Source organism: Bombus vancouverensis, chromosome 12 (genome assembly GCF_051014615.1).
Source record: "Bombus vancouverensis nearcticus chromosome 12, iyBomVanc1_principal, whole genome shotgun sequence".
Taxonomy (NCBI): Eukaryota; Metazoa; Arthropoda; class Insecta; order Hymenoptera; family Apidae; genus Bombus; species Bombus vancouverensis.
Genome location: NC_134922.1, coordinates 3,360,414 through 3,383,527, shown reverse-complemented (window position 1 = coordinate 3,383,527; position 23,114 = coordinate 3,360,414). Strand labels below are relative to the sequence as shown.

Genomic DNA, 23,114 nt, shown 5'->3' with positions numbered 1-23,114 from the left:
AAGCGGGTTACATCGACTATAAGCTACATTCGATCTCCCTTTCAGCGGCTCGATATTTCCATAGAATAACTCGTGAAGGCACGTTTACACCGGAAACTGCAAATGGTCCGACGTTACTGGATACCGCTGAAATATCGTTCTCTCGAACGGCTTTTCCATGATCATCCGAGAGGCGATCGAGAAGAATTGTACAGCAATGTCTGCAATTATGAATGTTATGGTTCTTTGTATTGCTCTTCTTCTTTAGACACACAGCGGTTTCAATCGCTGGTAATGTTACAGAATGGTAACTCGTGTTTCGCGTATATTTATTATAGCTATTGGATTCCTATCGCTGTAACGGCGGTATATTCTTCAATAAAGAGTTAATTTTGCACAAAACTGTAACAAATGTTGCGAATATATCCGGATTGAAAAGAAAATAGTGCTCGCTAAAGCAACGAAGGCTGAAGGATCTATCTTTGGCATTTTCGAGTACCGAGCAGCAATGCCAGCCTGCAACGCTTCGAAATCGAGATAAGAAATTCTCTCTCTCGAAAGGGGGAGGCCCGGAAATGTAGATCAGTTTAGAGAATCATTTCAGTTGGTTTTTGTGAATGGCCGACCATGCTATCGGAACGAACATGACATGTATATCTTTTTCGTCTCCTTCCAAGGTGAGTCACATAATCCTGTTTTGTTAAATAGGTCTAATGGTTCGAGTGGAATTTTAGAATGGTTGCATAGTAACGCGTTGGCACGTGCCTAGCATGTATCTTTACGAATTCTTTTAAATACTATTTTACATATTTACAACACAGACAAAGATATATTTTTTAATAAATTAAATTGTTAAGATATAGTAAATAAGATATGTATTATTCACAATATCCTGAAAGATTGATGTTGTGTAGATATGATATAGGTATTCGAAGGATGAAATACCTACATACATATGTACATATATGAGAAAGATTTATATTTCCGTTTAAAAATATTTTGTTAATAAATATTCTTCATATTTCTTTCGTCGCTGTTTCCTGCTTCACTCATTTTAAAAATTGGTAAAGGTTCAAGAAATTGAAATATTTATATGAAATATTTATTGGTTCTTAATGAATAAAACCATTCGCAGTCGATAATGACAAGTGCTCTTTCGTACACTGTAGTTTCCTGCGTTTTCTTCGCAATAAAATCTACTTCAATATATCCGTAAGGATATATATTATAGTATCAACATATTCCTTGGGCAATATGAGAAATTTAATTAAAAGCGAACATGAGAATACTAAATTAAATTAAATTAATGTTAACATTCCCCTTCAAAAATTCAAACGAAGAAGAACGCATATTAATGTTCTTACGTATTTTTCAAAATTAGACAATTTTTTTAATGGAATGCGCAGTTCAGAAAGCATTAAAACGGAAAGTGCTCAATAATCACATTATAATCAGGAAGCTAACCAATAAACATCAAATTCAAAGTTTAGGGGATAAAATATAGAACATTTGAAGAAGGAACTACGAATATAAACCGTAGAATTAAGGTTTTCAAAAAGTTTGAAACTATTGATAATCGAGGTTCAAGAAGTTGGTGAACGATCGCCGAATATCCATGGCTTCTGCAACGTCTCCTCCCTTGGAAAACGGTCGTTAATTTCCTTGACTACGCAGCCTGAGTATGGAAAGTCCATTACTGCTAACCGGACAACTAATCCTTGCCCACTTACCCGAACGACCCGGTCTGATTACATCGAGTCTATTACTACTGGCTACGAAACAACGAGTTCCAGGGACGAGCGTGATAGACAAATCAATTACCAAGAAAATTCTACCGTTAAATATCTCGAACTTTCTCTTGCACGTTATTTTAACTTCCATTTCAGAACGAACAAAATGAACAAACGAAATTTAGAAAGGTAAATGGAAGTTTAATGTGTCTCATGCAGAGGGAAAGCCAAGGAACGATAATTCAGGAACCCAGTGGAAAAGAAACATGCAGTCGCTACGAAAGTTATTTACGAAATTTATTTATAGCATTTATATACTACTTAATTAACATTTCATATCACATGTATCGCAAAAAACAAACAGTTTATAAGGAAAAATCTATGCAGATTACGAAATATAAAGGCGCTCAATTTGTAAATTTTAAATGTAAAAAAATACAAAGGGCTCACTGGTATTTTATTTTATTTCAGGCAGTGTATGGTGCAACTTATCCGCTATTCTTGACCCGACCAAAATTTCCTACAGTCCTTACACGAACGGACCGCGTAGTAAAGAGAACAAGTTTACATATGTACGTGTGTACCAGGCGTATATCTTCTCTAGTCTCACCTCGAAGGCGTGGGAGGTCGGGGTGTTTTGCAACAGGGTATTTCACGCCGACACAGCGTTAGAGAACTACGTAGCCCGTCGCAATGGAATGGCCTCGGCTGGAAGATAGGTCACCAGTGTGACGAAGAGAGAAACAGGAATGAACTCGATATGGAGAAGAGCATCAAGAGTAACAAAAAGACACGTACGAAACAGGACGATGGATAAGCATCCGAGATGGAAATGTAATGTGGGCGATACGCAGGAATTCACGCATACCAGAACACTAACTATTGCGAATTATAATCACAGAAAAAAAATTTATAAAAAATTGTAACATGCAAAATATTCAGCGTAAATCTAGATATCTCCTTCGTCCGTAATAATACCAGAAATGTTACTCGTGTCATTGAAATGGTTTCAAGAAACAAATCAGACGGAAGAAAAATTTTTTTCAAGTATCATTTTTCGATGATCTTTTCAACATCACCCATGGCCTTTTACGTACATACACATAATTTTTTTTTCTTTATGTTATAGCTAATATTACTGTAGATATATTCATGTGTGATAATTGTGATTTTTAAATTAAAAAATTTTTTAATTAGCGTAGAAATTAATTTCAGCGAGAATCCATGTTGCCTTACAGTAACACGCAGGTTTTGATGAACTCTAGTGATAATGTCTGCGCAATTTGTTTCACGAGTAACTCAACGATATAGTTAAGGATTGAACCTACGTTATAGCGTCAATAGACAATCTCTAAATCATACTTTTCGCAAATGTTAATAAAGCGTCCCTCGAAAGAACAAATAAATCATATCAAAATGGGACCGCGAAACTCATAAATCTGCCTATTTATCGAATTCGAAAAACAGGTTCTGGTTTCTAGGACGGACGAAACTAAAAATCATGGAGATTCTACTTTAGCTATAAATCCTCCTTATCGCGTCTCTGGGAAGACACAGTGCGGCAAAAGAGCATAAACTGACCCAGCACACAAGGAAAAAGATCAACGCGCTTTTACAGAACAGTCTGGCCACTATCGAGTTTATTCCCTCGCCGCGATAGAATAGGAAATACACGAGTTATGCGCTTTAATAAATTTCCCGAAGGCACTGCCTCACAAAAGCAGCTGGACAATAAAAATCCATTGACCAATTGTAAAACTCAACGAACTGTGAAACGTCGAGTAGAGCATAACTCCGCGCCTTTCGAAATCCCCTTCAGCTTACTATTTCCCGTTTCGTAATGCCCGATCGTTAGCGGACCCCGTTCCACGAGAATTTGTTTCTTCCTCGAAAATCAGTAAAAACAAAAACATTCTACTTTAAAAGGAATTTGCATGCGGGGATAAAATCCTAGATTTGAGTTAAGCTTGAGTATTATGTATCCTAGAAGATGCTTTTGTATTCATCCTATATTTTGGCAATTAATAAAAAATAGAGAAAGTGCTCCCGCTTATTCATGATGAAAAAAAGAAAGAATATAAAAGCGAAACGTTCTTATTTCAAGTATTTTCAGTATTCACGGAAGGAACGATCGCAGCGAAAAAGAAAGTACTGCTGCGTGTTGTAATCTAAAACCGTGGAAATGAAAGCGCTCTAGAGGGTGGGCCTTTATGATACGGCAGAGGAAGTTCTGCAGTCATCAAGCATGGTCGTCGTTTGTCGCTCGCGTAAGGAAAACGCGCACATGACACATACCGTATACGAGAAAATCCATTTCCTTCGTTTCTTCGAATGCTCCAAATAAGAGTGATATTTCAATTCTTAATCGGTCGAAAGTATAAACTACATATTTGAACGATGAATATGTTCGATATACAGTATTCGAACTAAAGATATCTTTTGTTTCATCGACACACTGAAAAACCACTTGATAGTGTTTTATTTCTTAAGAAAGATTTATCTCCTAATAGATAAAATAAAATCATGCAGAATTTCTTTCTCTTTTTTCGAAATGTTCAAATGCGTCGAGAAGCAGTTGTAACGTATGTCTTGAAACAACATCGTGCAACGAAGAATCTGAAAAAGTTTATAAATTATTAAAACAACCGTTTACGTAAAAAATATATGAGACCGAAGCGCAAAGTTTAAACCACACAGACAGCCTTCGTTTCATTAATCAGTAGAATCGTAGGTTCATTGCAACCATCTCGCCGCATGCTCTATTACTCAGGTAAAACAGTTTTGACGGAATTGTGTCTCATCCGTCTCTAAAGTTCTGGATCCCAGGTGAACAAGAAAGCTTCCCAGATAACAGTCTGCCCTCGGAGGGTATCGTCATAGGTTAAGGGTAGTCAAGCGAAACGCTGTTTTCTTTCTTCCTACGTGTAACTTCCGCCCAGACAAAACGCAGGTTCGTGTAGGTGGCGATGGAATGGAAGTAGCCTCCTGAAGATTGCAAAAGCAATTTCCCCCGACAATGTGGTCCACTTTATTCCACGCATAGTGCGTGCCCTTTCTCTTAGTATTCACGCGTAAGGGTTGAGCACGACGATGGGAATTCAGTCTCTTTTATTTTTTCGGATACGCCCTTCGTCCTGCAAAAGGGAACCCCTTGTACGATCAGGAAGGGTTGAAGCGACTAGAGGGTCGAATGGAATAAAAGAAAAAAAGTAACGCCTCTTGAAGTTCTAAACGAGTCAGGCTGTTCTAAGGGAGCATGTCGTTGTGGTTTTGATCCTTGTTTAACTTCTTAAAATTTCAAAAATATAAAATTCTTAAAATTTTTAATGCTACAATGCTTCGTTTTAAGAATTAACATAATTTAATCGCGACATGTACATTTAACAGTGTCATCATCAATGTTAAATTATTAAAAAGATGTCAGAATATATACAATGAATATATGTATATATAAAGCTACCAACACTCGAAGTCTCTAAAGAAGCGGCAAAGACCTTACTATTTAACGTAATACTAAATTCCTAGCCCACGAGTAACAAGATCAGGAACTAGTCGGTACATATTTCTACCAATACGAAATCTGTCAATTCTCTGACAATTCTAACATCATTTTACTTCGAATATCCAAACTATTAATTATTGCCAAAGCACTGTACGCATCTTCCGTTCTCAACGCATATCGTTGCACCGCATGAATAGATATGCACGGGTTCAATGAACTTCCGTTCTGCTGGAAGTCCCGTGATCCCTATGAGAACAATAATTAACATTCAAAAAGGTAGAGGCTTAGGGAACGGATTAACGACCACTCTCGATGGAAAACTGGAACACCGTACGGAAAGGTCGCACACAGACAAACAGGCTTCTGTTCCAGAAACTCGATCAAGCTTTAAGGACCTTATTTGAAATTGATGCACGCGGTTGTAGTCGACCGAGCTATCCATTTGCCATCCAGCCGCGAGAATCTTCTTCTTTGGTTTCCTTAGTCAGGCTGCTATTTTGTCAGGCGTCGACTCGAAATAGATACTTGGCCTCGTTCGCACGATACGTCATGCCATGAAAATATAGGCGTGCAGTACTTGCAATTGGACGCGCGTAGCACATATTAGAATGTAGCCGTTAGAAATGTACGTCAGATACAAGAATTGTCTTTCTCGGCAGACAGAATCACGAGGAAGATATAAATGTGCATGAAGCTACACAGCACGAGAGACAATCGATGTACTTAATTGAAGGAGTGTCTTCTTTCTAGTGGTATGAAAATATAGTAAAACCAGGATTTTCCAAACACTTCTTATTCTAACGTTCGATTATCTGTATAATGACGAATAATAAAAGAACAAAAATATCCGAAGTATAAATACTTAACTATCCTAAATTCTCTGTCTCTCTATATTCCTCAATCAGACTATTGTTTTCAATTGATCATTAAATATGTAAGCAACGAAGAGATTATTGAAAAAAAAAATTAAAGGAAGATTTGACAGTAGTGAAAACAACAATGTATCAGTGATACTTCTGTAAACACTATTCAGTATAGTATAACGCATTTAGAAGTATTCATAACGAAAGAAGCAACTATTAGATGTTACGAAGCACAAAAAAAAAAGATTGTTTTGAGTTCAAGAGGTTGACTAGATTCTAGCCATTAATTTTAACAAAACTTTATAATTTGTTAGCTGAGAAAAATTGGAAGGACAGATTAAAAGATTAAAAAGCAACATTGGCCCATAAACTTTCTTTTCCTGTTTAAATATAAGACAATAAAGTATAAGGCTACAGATGAAAATCATAAAATATTATATTTTATATCTTTCATAAACGATTAATTTTAAAATTTAATATTATTAATCAATTCCACATCAAAACTATGTTTCATTTGATTTTTGGACTAAATATGTATTTTTGTTAGCCTTTTGAAAAGATATTAATAACGTTAATTATACAGACTAATATTAATTAAATAAACTAACATAAAAGCTGAACTAATATCATTGGTGTTTCACAAAATATTATTGATTTGGCACCTATTTTCAAACTGTCACCTATCGTTACCCATATCCTGGAATTTATAAAGTTTTATTTACTTTTATTTAATTCGTTTCAACCAAGTGACATAAAAGTCACAAATCAACAAAAATAAACTTGTATCTTCCCGTGTGGTCCTCAACTGTAGCCTTCTGTTTTAATATACTCATAGCGCCATCTATGATGCTCAAAGTGAACTATGTTAATTTATTTTGTCCCTTAGAAACTACTGTAGGAAGTTGCTTGGAGATTATTATAGGAAACCACCCTTATCATCGACGAACGACAAGATAATCATGTTTCGTCATTGATTAAATACGAGTAATCGACTTCGATTTTCGAACACTTATCCATACCTCACATCCATAACTTTTACTGCACTTGTGAAGATCGATGTATTGTACTTGGTCGATGCTGGTAATTATCCAAGAAAGCAAGCAAGTATTTGATCTTCAAAAGTTTTTGCTTTGCTTCAAAAGTGTCTAAATATTTACGTTTTCTCTTCAGTCCACTTCACTTATCGGATAATCTGGATACTTTATAATTTCTAATTATATGAACATCATTGTATCCCATCTGCCCTATACAAATCATTGTGTCAAGGATGTCTCTACGCTTCACTCATCTTTTTCTTCTCTCCCCACAAGAGTATCAATTACATTGTTACAGTAGAACACCGATCAATATCCCGTGGATAATATGTTCTGGATTATGTGATGTTTTTGAGTACTAGCAGTCGAACAGTGTCTGTCATCCAAATTTCTTAATTCCTAATTTTTATCTCCTTTACTCGTCTTTAAAGTTTTTGTCTATGATTGATAGAATGTTATTTTAATACGCAATCTGATTCTTTTTCATAAAGTCCAGTTAAATATTTAACTTATAAGTTTTGAATTCTAGCCATCTGACTTGATATAAATTATTGACGTGAAATTTAAAGTCAAAACTAGAACATTCTGTATTTTTTCGTATTTACGAATTTGAATGCTTAATAAAGCTAAAAATAGAAGGGGCGGGGGAAGGCGTGAAGATTAAAAGTAAAGTCGTTTAATGAAAAATTTCGAGAACCTTGTTTGTAAAGAGATACAGAAAGTTAAGGTTGAAAGTCACTGAATGCTGTAACATTGGTCCAACAAGATAGCATCGTGTGTTCAACTATGCGTTTAATTCGAAATCGAGCTTCAGCAGGCGCAAGTTGCGAAAATTTGGGGTGGCCATAGTAGCATGTAATGGAGAGCCATATATAAAGAGGATTTTATTAAGCGACCACAGTTGAAGTTTCGACATGAAATCGGTTAGAAAACCAAAAGACTTTAGCATCGAGAGTATTCTAGCCGATAAATTCAGATTTCTTCGAAATGACCAATATATAAACTTGTCTCAATTTAGTGTAACAAAAACTCATGAACTTGATTTACAGAAAGAAAAATTTGAAAAAAATGTTGGAACAGCCTTTGAAATTAGTATAGAAGAAGATGTCGCGGTAAATACAAAAAATAATTTTGCATCCATTAAGGAAAATCCTGCACCGAATCCTGCGCAGAATTTACCGACCAACTTCGGAATTGGCACAAGAGATACGTATCAAATAAATAATGTGTTTAAAAATAACGAATTTAGTGATGCGGAAGATTATGGTGTGTATTTTCAACGAAAAAGTGAAGTTAACGTAAAAGAAACCGACGAAGTGAATTTCAAAATAATCAATTTCAAACAATATAAGGATGAGGAACATTGTATGAGTTTACTAAATACTGAAGAAAATAATATCGTTAACCAGTTTTATAAAATTTCAAAGTTTGACATAATTGAAAAATGTACCACTGATATGAAAAAGTCCTGTTTAATTGCTGATGAAAAAAAACATATGGCAGTCTATCAACATTTTTCAAAACCCTTTGAACAAGAGGAATTTAATTCAAATGAAATAAGCGGCTCAAAAGTAATAACGCACACTGGAAAAGGTCACGTAACAAATTATGAATACGTTAAACCTGAGAAGGGTGATGAGTGTTACGAAGAAATAAATGAACGTTATGGTAATGTTAATATAAATGAACAACAAAATAACATAATAAATTTGAAAGTAGTCCAAAGATGTTATCGCAACAAATTTCAAGAAGAATTACTGAAACAAGATCACGAAGAAAAATTTGGCAACAAACAAATTAAATGCATAAATTATGACTCTTTAGAAAATAAAAATAAAGATTCCAAAATCAATTTCTCAAAAAAGTTGACAAAGATAGAAAATAGATCTCCGTCGCTTAATAATATGAGAGAAAAGCTAATTAATCTTTTAAATAACAAAACAGATTATGTAGAAGTAATGAAAAATGCAACAGAGTTAGAATGGCTTCGATGTACAAGGTATAAACCTCCAAAAATTCCTAGAAAACGTGCGATTGGAAAAAATAGACGAAAGCCTAGTCTTCATCCTCGGATACCATTTTCAACTTTTCAACTGGATTTTCTCGAGCAGCAATTTCAGATCAATGCTTATCTTTCAAAAGACAACGTATTGGAGATATCAAATGTTTTAAATCTTCCTCCTAACCGGGTACTTTCAAAGTTTTATACATTTATCACTAACTTGTTTTAATACGATTGAAACTATACGTTATAATTCTTTGTTCAAGAAAAAGTTAAGAACTTTTATTTTTGTTTCTTCTTTGTCTAAACTAAAATTTTCTGATTGTGAGCGACGATACTTAGAACTTAATTTTTTACAATAATCGGAAGATGTTAAAAGAAATAATACCTACATTTATCGGAAAAGGTATTTACGTATTCATACATATATTATTGTCATAATACTAATTTGTTTCAGATAAAGATTTGGTTTCAAAATCGACGTGCCAGGGAGCGACGTGAATTTTGTATTAAAATATAATAATACAATAAAAAATAAGCCTATTACACAATTTATACGAATAACGAGTATTTATTTTCAAATATAATATAGTTATCTTCTTCAAAATAATATTCTCGTACAATTATTATATTTTAACAACATTTAATATTCTTTGAATATCACTAGATTTTAAAACCTTATAGAAACTTAAATTAATTCATTATGCGACAGCTGCGTCGCGTCCTGAAGCGGCCAGTAGCCAATACTAAACATACACATTAGTCACAGCCGCACAATTATAGACAGAATTCACTGTAACAGTACCGACAACTTTTGGTGAAGATATATATATGTTGGAAATTAAGGTGGAGCGGCGGTTACATGTATAGGAAAAGGTTATTCAGAATCATGCCCGCGGCAACATATTCAAAAATCACCAAAATTGGTAAGGTGGATGAGATATTAGTAATATCATAAATTATATAAGATTGTAATATATTATTAAATAAAAATGTACGTCAACTAAATACTAATATAGGGTTAATAGTAGCGTATGAATGAATGATTACGGAGGTATTACAGAGATTAACACTTGTCGCAAAGTAACACGGATACACCTAATCCTAACGCGCCGCGGTTTGACTTGCGATTTTGGATGGCAAGAGAGCGGAGGGATCCTTCTGTAAATCGAGTGTGCATGAATAAAAATCTGATTATTAAGACTTAGGAAACAATAAAACAAGTGATGGCTGAGCGACAGAAAATAAATCCATAGGTTTGATTTATTTTAATTATTAGTCAAACATACTATAAGTCAAATCTATAGATTTATTTCCGATCGCTCAGCCGTCACTTGTCTTATCACTCTACCGCTTATCAGTTACCGTTTATCACTCTCCTCTATAATCGTGGCCTTATTCGTGCACGCTCGACTTGCAAGAGGATCCCCCGCCCTCTCGCCGTCAAAAATCCGCGTGACAAGCCGTAACGCTTATCGCTTACCGCTTAACGTTCATCACTCTATTATGTAAACAAAGTAAATATATACGTAAGCGTGAGCTAATGTAATTTATCTGTAATGTAAATATCTGGCGTTTAAAAATTTAATATACGTGCTATATTTAATTCGATCAAATAAAATTACTTAATAGGTAGAAAATAGAAAGATAATAATTTTTAGTTCCAGATAAAATAATATCTTGGGTCAGAAAATTATAGTAACACGTACTTTACTTGTAACTATATAACAGAAACAGAATGCATTAGTATGCAGTACGTTCACTAACATAACTGTTGAACCTTCTATTATACTAGCATCGATAAAGTTGCATGCGACGTGAAAATGGTAAAGTTGCAAAATTTGAGACCCGAAAAAACATTAAATATCAAGTCTATTCGGTACTAACTGGTACATATGTACTTACGATTAGCCAATATTTTTACTTTACCGATTAAAATATGTTTGATCTAAAAAATAATGTTATGCCTGATGTCAATCACCTTAATTAATAACAAAATTATTAATAAATCGTTAAACGTGTTATTCATTTAATTGTAAAGTTATATTTTTAATGATGAAAACCTTCATAGAATTAATATTTGTGTTATTCTATAATTTTTATCTTACTTCAGATTATTTAATTTTTATAATCTTTATTTTTCCCTCTAGATGTCGTTCCATTCGGCAAATATAAGTCAGTCAAACTCTTCTATCACTGGTAGACTACCAGTCTATGTTTCAGCAGTCGCGCGACGGTTTTCGAGGTGTGTGCGTGCGCGCGTAATTTGTTCAGTTGCTCGGGAAGTTACGAATATAGTACCCGAAAATGCAGCGTTCCGTTCAACAAGCAAATGGAGATGGTGTTCTTGCATCACCGAGGAAAAAGCAACGTGTGTCGAATACTAACACAGCCAAAGTTACTGTTGTTCTTGGAGCACAATGGGGTGACGAAGGTAAAGGCAAGGTCGTTGATATGCTTGCTATGGATGCTGACGTCGTCTGCAGGTGTCAGGTGAGTCCGCCATTTTTTCATTCTCGTCCGCCTTTTTTCCGGCATAAAGTTCTATACGTTTAAATTTGATCCAAAATGTACTTTCTATTAGAAGATTTAGTATCGTAGACTACTATATCCATCGTTTAAAAGACACACAATAGGTTATATGTTTCCCTTTTTATCGTTTTATTTTGAACAGTGACGAAAATTTTCCCTCCTCTGTCTCTTTCTCTCCACTGTTCTCATATATGTCACATGATTATTAGTGATTCTTTCTCTATATTGATATCCCTCCTCTTACGGAGGTAAATAAATATTGTATACTTCTGTAAGCTAATTTAAGCATTGAAAAGAGTATAATTTATGATAACGAAACTTTGAAATTATAATACATATTTAGTAAATATCATATAGTACTCATATATCATATAATACTCATTTTTATGACAAGTTCTATATTTACCAAAATCCTCTACTGCATTTTTTATTATCATGATAGTAAAAAAATGAAAGCTTCTGCATTAGCATTTTTTCAAATTTATTTACTTATTTACTTATCTTGGCGGTAATTTACTTATCTTATTCAGATATCCATTTCATATAAAATATTTCATAATTTTCTTTCTTATTATTGTTTTATTTATATATTCCATATTCTATGTTTCGTACCTTATATTTAGATATAATCCTTCTTAAATTCATATAGATAAACGCAAGTATGTAAATAACTTACACATAGCATCTGTCATATCTAAATGTTTTTGTAACCCATCTTGACACAATATCTTTATAGAAGTAAAATAGTACTTAGTCATTTGTAATTGATGCAGAATTTTCACATATTCTAGTTTATGAAGCATTAATTACATTTGACATATAAATGTGTATGCATGTAATAATTGACATGTGTCCATTTACATGTTTGTGTATTAATTAAAATGATTCGCTTACTTTATTAGATCAAATTTTAATATCGTATATATAAGTATATTTCTCTGTAATAATCATGTAGTCATGAAGTTATAATTTTAATGATGATGTTATAATTTTTACATAATTGACTATCATTAATAACTTTATATGTATAATAAATTAAAAGTCAATTTATATATTAATTTCTTTTTTATATTGGTTTATTAAGATCTTTTTTAATGAGATGACCTTAATATATCTCTATAAATGATATAATATGACATAATTTTTAAACAATCATACTACAGTTAAGATTTGGTGCAAACCTGCATAAATATTAAAATTTATATGTACCAAATAAAAGAATGATTTTTAATAAACCTAATATTCTTTTTTTATTCCTTTTGTTTAAAGTCATATCAACCACTTATGTGAGTTACATGGGTTATTAACACAAGAAGCAAGGTTCACAGTTCGTTACATAATATTCTATCCACTCTGAATGTCGTTATAAACATAAATTGGCTTAAAATGAAGCTTTATTTAGACTACTATGAATTGCCACAACTATTAAATTTTTTAAGCACTTACACGTACAATGCTCATTAATCGCTTTTAGATACTTCACATATCATTCATCGGTATACAATATACTGCAATTGATATGACGTAATATAAACATTTTTTCAAAAATATGTATGTACATTCCTATTACTATAAGCAGATACTTATCACAATTATAGATAAATATAGATAAGATATTACTGATATTATTACTAGTATTATTATCTATTATTATTATCGCTGCAAGATGTTTCCAATATACTTGTTTGTTATTATATTCTGTGTTTGTTCATGTAGATGCATTTTATGTTGAAATCTTTTAAGTGTTTGAACAGTAGATGAATAATTGATTTAATCAGATTTTCGCACAAAATAATTGATGGAGATTTGGTGGTAGCTGAGTTTTCCGAATTACAGTTTTGTTCCGAAGTGGGCAGTTTTTGAGATTCTGTTGTCTATATGGGGTACCGTGGTTTTATGTCGATACCTGCAAAGTGGTACTTGATAATATTTTTAGGGGTTAGTGGGGGTCGCCGTTGGTTGCGCATGTATTTGATTGAAGATTTGTGGCCAGCTTTCATGGCAGAGCTCGGTCGGTTCCTCTTGGGGAGATGCGTGATACTTGTCCACATTCGTTTTTCGTTCTCTTACGAATTAGTCTAGTCAGCGCACGTGGTATACATGTGTACAGGCCATGCTGGGAGTGCGGAGTGAGCTGGCCTGTAGCTTTGTTTCTTTTTTCTAACTATGCCAGCAATTTTTTGTTTAATGTCAATTTTTGTGTTACATATTAACTTTTCAAAATAAAATATTTTGTCGTAATATCTTATGATAACTTTAATAAAAGATAAAAGTGTTTTAAGTCCTTCTATCCATAATATTGTAACTGAATTACATTCTGTCAAGAAAAGTAACTATCTACATTCTTCATTTACAGTATTCTATATACTTCTAAACGGTAGTGTACAAAGTTTCTGCCACTCATTATATATCTTATCGTTCTTTGTTCACTTCATGAAATATGTAAATGTAACATGGTACGAACTTCTCGGATCACCTAATAGGTAGTTTAAACATAATTACCCGAATGTTCTACCGATTATATGATGTCGTTGTACTTCATCTACTGCATAATGAGTTAAAACACGAGAGAATGCGACAAAATCAAATATACGTCTATTATTACGATCATTAAAGATATACCTAACCCCACATAAATATAATGAGCGATATTCTTAAAATCAGAAAATAGAGAAAATTATCATGAAGTAAAAGAAACGATATAAAATGGGTATTATAAAATTAATTTTGTATCTTTCTGCAACGGTACATTATTCTTATTTCATATCCTCGGTAGGTTTCCTTCTAGAAGGATTTCGTAAATAGAAGTTGATTAACGAGTATTAATTTTATTCAACAAGCACGTACTGCACACGACCATTACTGCTTAACTATTTTTTTTCTTTTTTGTTTTTTATCCATCTTACTATGTATTAGTAAGCATATCATTATACCTGTTTACAGGTAATACATAACTAGATCGAGTATCAAGGTCCAATTCAACCTACACCCGTTCTCCTTTTGAGTATGGATTTGTTAAAGATACAGAATGCATTAAGTTCACCAATTAGGGCTCGAGATGACAGAATAATCAATTCCTTCTTTCTATTTCCATACCGGTTAATTGTGCTACTGCTTTCTGTTTCATATATCCCGACAAGGTATGGAAGCAGATGTGAATTTGACTTCTGTGGCGTTGTATCTCATATTAGCATCTTCCAGTCCTTGATAGTAATTAGTCTTTTTCTTGTAGGCTTTTGTAAGGTTTATTCACTAGCTACATACTTGCCCGTCTATAACCAACGCAGTTCTTCTTAGCTTTGCCATTAAGTTCTGTTTTCAGAATCCTTTCGGTAACAGAAAATATTGCAATAGCTTTGTGCTTGGCCACTCTTGTGTAAATATCTAGTATATAGTATCTAGTGTATCTAGAATATGGTTCAGCGTTTCGATTTCGTTGCAACCGCCTCTGTATAGGCGATTAGGTATATTTTCTACCGCTGCTTGTCCGAGATTTAATGGCTAGTACATTTGTGCAGAACTTCGTTACATTTAGTTCTTACATAAGTTCTTCCCTAGTAGGAAGCGATTGCTGTCTGTGATTTGCTGGTGCTTATGAATATCAAATGTAGTAAAATCAACTTTTCTACCATAATTATGACTTAATTTGCACAAGTTATCATAAATCGTGTTTGACATTGATGTTTCGCATTGTTCATAAATATAATACTTGTTTTATTCCGAAGGTAGCTTTTTTTCTTGTATCCTTATTTCTTTGCTTTATTTGAAACTATCAAATGTTTCAAATTGCTTGAAGTCAAGTGAATTAGTCAAAATAAAGGTAGTTTGAAAGAATATTTTAAATTAAGTAAATATATATCTAATAGTCAAAGGAATCACGAAATTTCAAGTTGCTTGAATTAATCTGAATAGGACTTTAGAATACGACTTTGGTATTTGTTAGGTTTAATATCTCGTTCAACTTTGTATTTAGATACTATAATTATATCATAATTCCATGCATTAGAATTAAAGCAATATAATTTCTCATAAATTCTGAGATAATATTTACTTGTTTAAACTTTTGTTATAATTGATCTATTATAGTATTTCAACGCCAACAAAATTGTAATTGATGTACACAAAATGATAATAGCTAAAAAGTAGTCGAGAGTTTACATCCGTAACTTTTTACTAGTGAAATTAAAATTTGTATTTAAATAAACTTAAAAGTCATGCGACCATGAATTTGCTATCAAAAAATATTTTCGAAATATTTGTTATCCTTATGTGTTATTCGCTCAATATAAATAAATTTTCTTTAATATCTCTCTTTATTACGTTGTTGTAAACGATCAAAAAATCGTGTCGAAAATTAAAATGAACTGTTTACGGAAAACATGACATTAATTTTTCAGATAATATCGGTAATCCAAACATATAAAGCTCTACCCTAAACTATTCAAATTATTCTTCTTACATCTTGTATCTAGAATCTGAAAATTTCGTTTCGTATGTAGTTTCAATCCGTATTATATAATATGTTGTAAGTTTTAACGTATCTTTTCTTTTTACGAGTACATAATTTTATATAGTAACAGTAATATCTTTTAATTAATTTTTTCTATCACAACTGATGTTCGTTATATATTTTTCCTCTAATAATTTCACTAAAGACCATTAATTTCTTAACATTATAATTGGTCCTATGTATGCTTGAATGTTTCTTGTATACGCCTTTGCTCTAACGTCAAGCTGAAAACATGCGTTATAACAAAGTCTAAAATTAAAATCGATAATATCGAGAACGAAAAGCTCCGTTATCAGGAAAAAAATTAAAAGGTAATACACGTATCTGAAAATTTGAATTCTCGTCACTAGTTTCTAATGTGCTAACATTAGTAAATAATGCTAATTTCGTGCCTCATTAGATATTGCTTATTGACATCACATGTTCAATATTTCTTCTATTTTTCATTTAACATGTTAATCATTCCTCATTCGAAGAATCATAAAATAACTGTAATCTGACACTCTACCCTGCACTCTTTAAATTGTGTTATCTACAAAATGATATTTCATTAATTCACTGCCAGCAACATTAGTAAACCGTATGAAAAATATTTTAGGATGTAAATTAAATTGTTCGTTTTGTAATTATTATTTAGATGTTTCATTGAAAGTCATAATAATTTTGATGTTTGAGTAAGATGAACAACATCTGTTCTGATCTGTCACTGGAAGTGTTTAAAAAGTATGGAATAAAGATGAAGGAAAAAGATATTTACATTGGAGCAAAAGGAGAATTTTAATTTTGCAGGGAGGAAGCAATGCCGGGCATACAGTAGTAGTAGACGGTGCGGAGTTCCATTTCCATCTTCTACCCAGTGGAATAATCAATCCTAGATGCACTTCGCTTATAGGTAATTATTTTTCGATTATGATGGCCCTTAATAGAATATCGATGATCTCATATTACGCTAGCTAAACATCCAAAAAAAACAGAGAAAAAATTAAGTATCTACGTAACTGTTTTGGGTATAGAATGTAACAATATACATGTTACATAAGCTGGTGGCGATACGGACAATAAGGACTTATCATCTTTAGGTCGTGTCGGGGCCATTTCACTAAAAACTGTACTTACTAACTACATAATACGGGAAATAGAAACACATAAATACAGTGGAACTAGTTTATATAACACATATTATGTTACGTATAACAAATTGTTAAATATTAAAAAATGAAGATACCGACTACAAAATATGTTATAAAAATAGTCGGTGACACATCTTCGTTGAAAGTTTTTTTATAGTTCTTTGGCATTAGCTATTTGTGACATAATTTTAACCGACAGTTATAATGGAAGTAGATATATATATATATATATACAATTATAATAACAACAACTGTAATACAATCGTATATTGTGGAAATTAGTCATATTTAATGTATTGTGTACGAATCTATCTATTCTGATCGCAATATAAATTGCAACTAAAACTACATCTTTGGTTCTCAAGACAGAAATTTAACGCAACGTTGCGTCATAATAGAAGCAGTTTTCGTCTTGATGTAAATTTCCTTACGTCATCCAACATGAAAATGTTAGAGTTGTATTCTCCTGTAATACTCTTTTTTAAGCTATGCTTTGATTCTGAAAAGAATCTATACAACATTTTCATTGATATCTTGTGCATAAATTTATTCGTGTTTCAGCAATATACACAAATGTTATAAAGAAGAATTAGCATAATTGTCGTGGTAATGATTTCAGTCATTTTGTTCATACGAAGCAAAAGACCCAAAAAGCTATTAATTAAGATGAGCTTAACTGTTCATGTATTGAAACATGTCTTTACATTTATAGAAAAATAAACCGCCACCATCTGCGGAAATTAAGTTGACTATCAATTTAATAAGGAAAATACAGATGTAGATGTGCTTTCAAAAGGAAGTTTGGTATCCATAATTTCGAATTGCGTTTTCAAATCGTACTTAATATTAGTTTGTTGACAACATTGTTATCTATATTTAAGCAAATGAGCAACAACGCATCTTGAAATAACAGTTTGTTATTTCATATGTTGTCTGGTATTTGATAGAGATGGTCTCATAAATGTTCGATGGGATTTAAATCTGGGCTCTGTGGTAGATACAGTAATCCAATGTTGTTTAGTTTAAAAAATTTCATATATAATTTTTAGATATAATTTATATATGAAATTTTTAATCTCTTTCTATCTTTAACTAAAGTCCAAATATAACCCATTCCAATTTCGTTACTTACTCTATATAATAGTGTTCGCTACACTATCCGCAAAATACCTTGGAAACAGATACGACGGTTACATTACACTATACCAGGTGAGGCACATGAAATGTAAGAAACCGTTGCAGATACCAGTTTGTTGCTTCTTTCAAAAGTTGCTCTTAATTTTATTATGATAAATGTATATTCCTTCTCTATAATATATTTTATGATACTTCCTCAACTCTTCTCAATATCCATTAAGAATCCAGCATAAAAAAAAGTTATAGATTTATTTCTAAAAAAAAAAAATTGAGGATAACCTTGGAAACCTGAAAAAAGAGGAAATTGATAAAAAATGTACTACCTGTACTTCAAATTATATTATGCGACACAAACTAATTTGCAATTGATTTATTAGTGTAAAATAGTAATATAATTTAAGTTGATCGTGTAATGCGATTTATTCCCGCCTTCTATAGATTTTATAATACTAATATGAGTCTAAAAGAGAAAATTGATCACCGTGATCATATTTCTGCTGATACTGTATTACAATAATTATAATACTATCCTGTCATGAATTTTGTTTCAGGAAACGGAGTAGTAATACACCTACCGGGTCTTTTTGAGGAATTAGAAAGCAATGAAGCGAAAGGTTTAAAAAATTGGCAGGAGCGATTGATAATCTCTGATCGTGCGCATATAGTATTTGATTTTCATCAGCAAGTCGATGGCCTCCAAGAATTAGAAAAAGGTACGCAGTCCCTGGGTACTACTAAAAAAGGAATTGGTCCAACGTATTCAAGCAAAGCTGCTAGAAATGGACTTAGAATCGGTGATCTTCTCGGCGACTTCGACAAATTCTCACAAAAGTTTGATGCGCTGATTACCTCGTATCAAAAAATGTTTCCAGCACTTCAGGTCGACGTGAAAGCAGAACTTCAGCGGTATAAAGAGTACGTATTTTTATTTATTTTTCACTTAAATCTGAATATGATTCAGATATTAGCACTAAACAAGTATGAGGAGAGTTTGTTGAAAATAATATTGAATCGTGAATAATTATTATATATTAATAAAATAATACTATTCATGTATTATCATGTACTATGTATCGACTAAAATATCCGGATTCTTATAAGCAATAATGTACTTAGTAAAAAACAATTTCTTTATTCTATTTCCTTTATCCTATTTTTCAGCTATGCAGAAAGAATAAGACCACTAGTGAAAGAAACAGTTCAGTATTTACATCAAGCATTACGCGAAGGAAAAAAAGTATTAGTAGAAGGTGCAAATGCTGCAATGTTAGACATAGACTTTGGTACATATCCCTATGTTACGAGTTCTAACTGCAGTATAGGTGGTGTTTGTACCGGTCTTGGATTATCGCCGTCTTATATCGGAGAAGTTGTCGGTGTTGTTAAAGCGTATACCACAAGAGTTGGTGATGGTCCATTTCCTACTGAACTTTTGAATGCTACAGGCGAACTTTTACAAAAAAGAGGACACGAATTTGGTGTTACGACAAATAGGAAGAGGCGTTGTGGTTGGCTAGATTTAACTCTTCTTAAATTCACCGCCTTGGTTAATGGGTAAGAAATACTTTTATAATAAATATGATAAATGGACTTTTAGGCAAATTCATATTTTTATGAATGTAATTAGATAAAGAGGAATCTGCGTAGAGAATTATGCATTTACAAAATATTATAACGAGTACTATACTTTGGATATTTGTATATTTTTGTATATTACATGCACTTTTTTACTTTCAAATTTTTTACCTTCATCAATAATTTAAATTATATATAATTTAATTTAAATTATTTTGCAGATATACGTCAATATGTCTTACGAAATTAGATATTCTAGATACACTTCCAAAAATTCAAGTCGGTATAGGTTATCGATTAAATGGAAAAGAAATTGACTATTTTCCAAGTAGCACCTCTGATTTAGCAAAAGTAGAAGTAATTTACGAGACTCTCGATGGTTGGGAGTCAGAGACAGAGGGTGTACGTTCCTTGGAAAAGCTACCTCCTAATGCAAAAAAATATATACAATTAATAGAAGAACATCTTGGCGTGCCAGGTAATATTTTAATATGTGAAACTATTATGTAATCTCATGATCAGTTTTGTGACTTTTTGGGCTTTGCGTACAGTATCGCCGATTAAAACTAAAGAGCATATTAATAATCTTTTCCAGTAAAAAATTAGTAAAATATTAATTTTTTCAACTCTATGTTCTGTTTTACCTATTCAATATTATAATTAGATTGCGAATGTCCATCTATGCATTTATTTTGAAAACTGATCAACTTTTTGAGTATCGTTATATAGGATGAAGATCTGATTCTGACTTGAATAATAAAAATTTCTTGTTATATAAAAAATATTTTTTTGTTTTCAATTCCTCTCATATTTAGTTAAAAATGCAAAGTCTTGAACTTAGACGTATTACAAGTACAAAAAATTAAATATTATTAATAACATTAAATTCAGAAATTATTATTGTTTCAGTTAAATGGATTGGAGTGGGAGCAGGCCGAGAAAGTGTAATTACACTTTGACGTTACACATATTGGTTACAACCATGGAAATATATTTATTTGTGTAGGATCAGTGGATTGGGCGAATGAACGTGTGAAGTCTTTATTAAATAAAATGGATATACTTAACATTTCTTTACAATCACGACGCTTAACACAACGCAAAGACTTTAATACAACACATTGACGACATGAATTTTTCGACAATGCATGAGCGATTCTCTCGCTTTGTAATCAGACCACATTCATAGTGACATCATACATACAACACACATTTTCATCACGTATAGCCTTTACGTGATCCCATACATGTCTCGTGTACATTTTAGGAATTACTCTTTACTTGCGATCGACACTCTGGTCTAATGCAGTATCTTCATTCAATATCTTTCACTTGGCCTTCAATTACCCATCATCCACTCCATTCTCAGATACAATCGAATCCCACCTATATATGTCGTACCCTATATTTAACCATTTTACCCTACCCTTAGGTTAAACATTTTTACTTGTATTATGATTCTCATACTTAATGTATGGTTTCGTATGATCCTCTATCGTCAAAACATTGAGAACTTGATTTCCTATCTTACATATAATAAGTTTATTGTTTCATAATTCGTTGGTTAGTACATACGTATCTAAAAATTTCGGACCAGATTTTTGTCCCAATGCCAATTGTGTTCTTTGTGTTGCACCTAAGACATCGAATTTATATGGCTTATGTTTTTTCCCCTTTATATTCTAAATTTTCTTATTTTATTCGTATATCTCTAGAATTATTTCCTCCTCGGGTGTTTCCAATTCATCACGACTTTCTTGATATATATTATCTTAATCTTCTACAATCAGATCTTGTAACAATGTATCTTACATCAAACATTTTGCGAATAGCGTGACTTCTGGTATATTTAGTTGGCGTAAAATTGAATCTTTGTGCCAAACTTAGATATTTATACCACTGTTCAGGATTATTAATGTAATAAGTAAGAGTATTACCATTTTGTGTACTTACGCTATGCGGCCGTTACTTTGAAACACTCCCGTAGCTATTGTTAAAAAATTTATCAAAAAGCATCGGAGATGAAAGCAGTAATCCTATCGGGTTTAATTCGCGCGCTTTAAATAAATTATAACCGAATTAGTTGATTGAGTTAGAACCAGACAAAAATGAACGTGTCAGTCGTGGACGAAAAATATCGGTACTTTCTCTTTGTTGAAGGCAAACCACCCTCCTCTACATATTTTAAAAACTTAATACGTTTCAGTAAGAAACAATATCTTTGGGTCAATTAATTACTAGATCATGCTGCAATATCTAATACTATTTCTTTTCACGGAATCTATTTTTTGACGTATATTGTATTCTACATTTACACAATCACCCTCATGTTCTACTGCATCTTCAATGGAGCTAACTAATTAGTCCCTAATGAGTCCTTAATTTTTTTAAATCAATGAATTGAAACGTGTCCTTAATTTTTTTATCGGAAATGAGTCCTTAATTTTTTTAAATCAATGAATTGAAACGTGTGAAGTCTTCACACGTATATCTTTAATATCTTTACGAATATCTTTAATACTCTTTATAATCAAGGCGCAGCTTAACATAACGCAACGACTTCAATGTAACAGTAACAGAATAACTCTCTCGCTTCCTAATTCATATTTTTGAAGACATTACACATTCTTACCATGTCAGCCAAATCTCTACTTACGTAGTCACGTGCATTCTAGGAATCTTCACTCGCAATCGATATTCTAAATTGAATATTCGACATCTTCCATTCTGTCCACAATCATTCATCATTCTCTCTACACCCACAGGTCATATCAAAACCCATTCGTAGCTATCACATCCTACATTTGTCCATCCGGTTTATTACTTTTAACGATAAATTTAATTTGTCGAAGGAGTTGATGAAACAAGCGCACAGAGAATAAACAACAAAGAAATTTATAGCATTAAGCTTTTGAATTTTAGTAGTACATAACGTTGATAGAAGAGAACAGAAATGTCATTTTTTCGAGTTCCTTCTTATTGGATAATTCGTGTTAATTCATGGTATCCATTGTTTGAATGTAAAATAAAAAATGTTAATAAAAATGTATTTATTTGAAAATTACTTGAGTTTAATATCTGATTTTCTTAGATGTTGCTTTTATCCATTAACATTCACTA

General features: G+C 32.3%; 1 protein-coding gene across 1 annotated transcript; it reads left to right on the top strand.

Annotated features, from left to right (window-relative positions):
- The first annotated feature begins 11,313 nt into the window (after positions 1-11,313).
- On the top strand, positions 11,314-23,058 carry Adss (adenylosuccinate synthetase). Its single transcript, XM_033348437.2, has 6 exons — positions 11,314-11,603; positions 16,942-17,044; positions 18,971-19,334; positions 19,581-19,973; positions 20,216-20,472; positions 20,904-23,058. Exons 1-6 carry the CDS (start codon positions 11,418-11,420, stop codon positions 20,951-20,953), a joined length of 1,353 nt encoding a protein of 450 aa, XP_033204328.1. The 5' UTR covers positions 11,314-11,417; the 3' UTR covers positions 20,954-23,058.
- The last annotated feature ends 56 nt before the right edge of the window (positions 23,059-23,114 follow it).

Excerpts from the sequence above, each read along its gene's own strand:
- Adss (XM_033348437.2), top strand. The coding sequence starts at position 11,418 with ATGCAGCGTTCCGTTCAACAAGCAAATGGAGATGGTGTTCTTGCATCA. Across the intron at positions 17,045-18,970 it reads TAGATGCACTTCGCTTATAG|GAAACGGAGTAGTAATACAC; the intron begins GTAATTATTTTT and ends ATTTTGTTTCAG. Across the intron at positions 19,974-20,215 it reads TTCACCGCCTTGGTTAATGG|ATATACGTCAATATGTCTTA; the intron begins GTAAGAAATACT and ends ATTATTTTGCAG.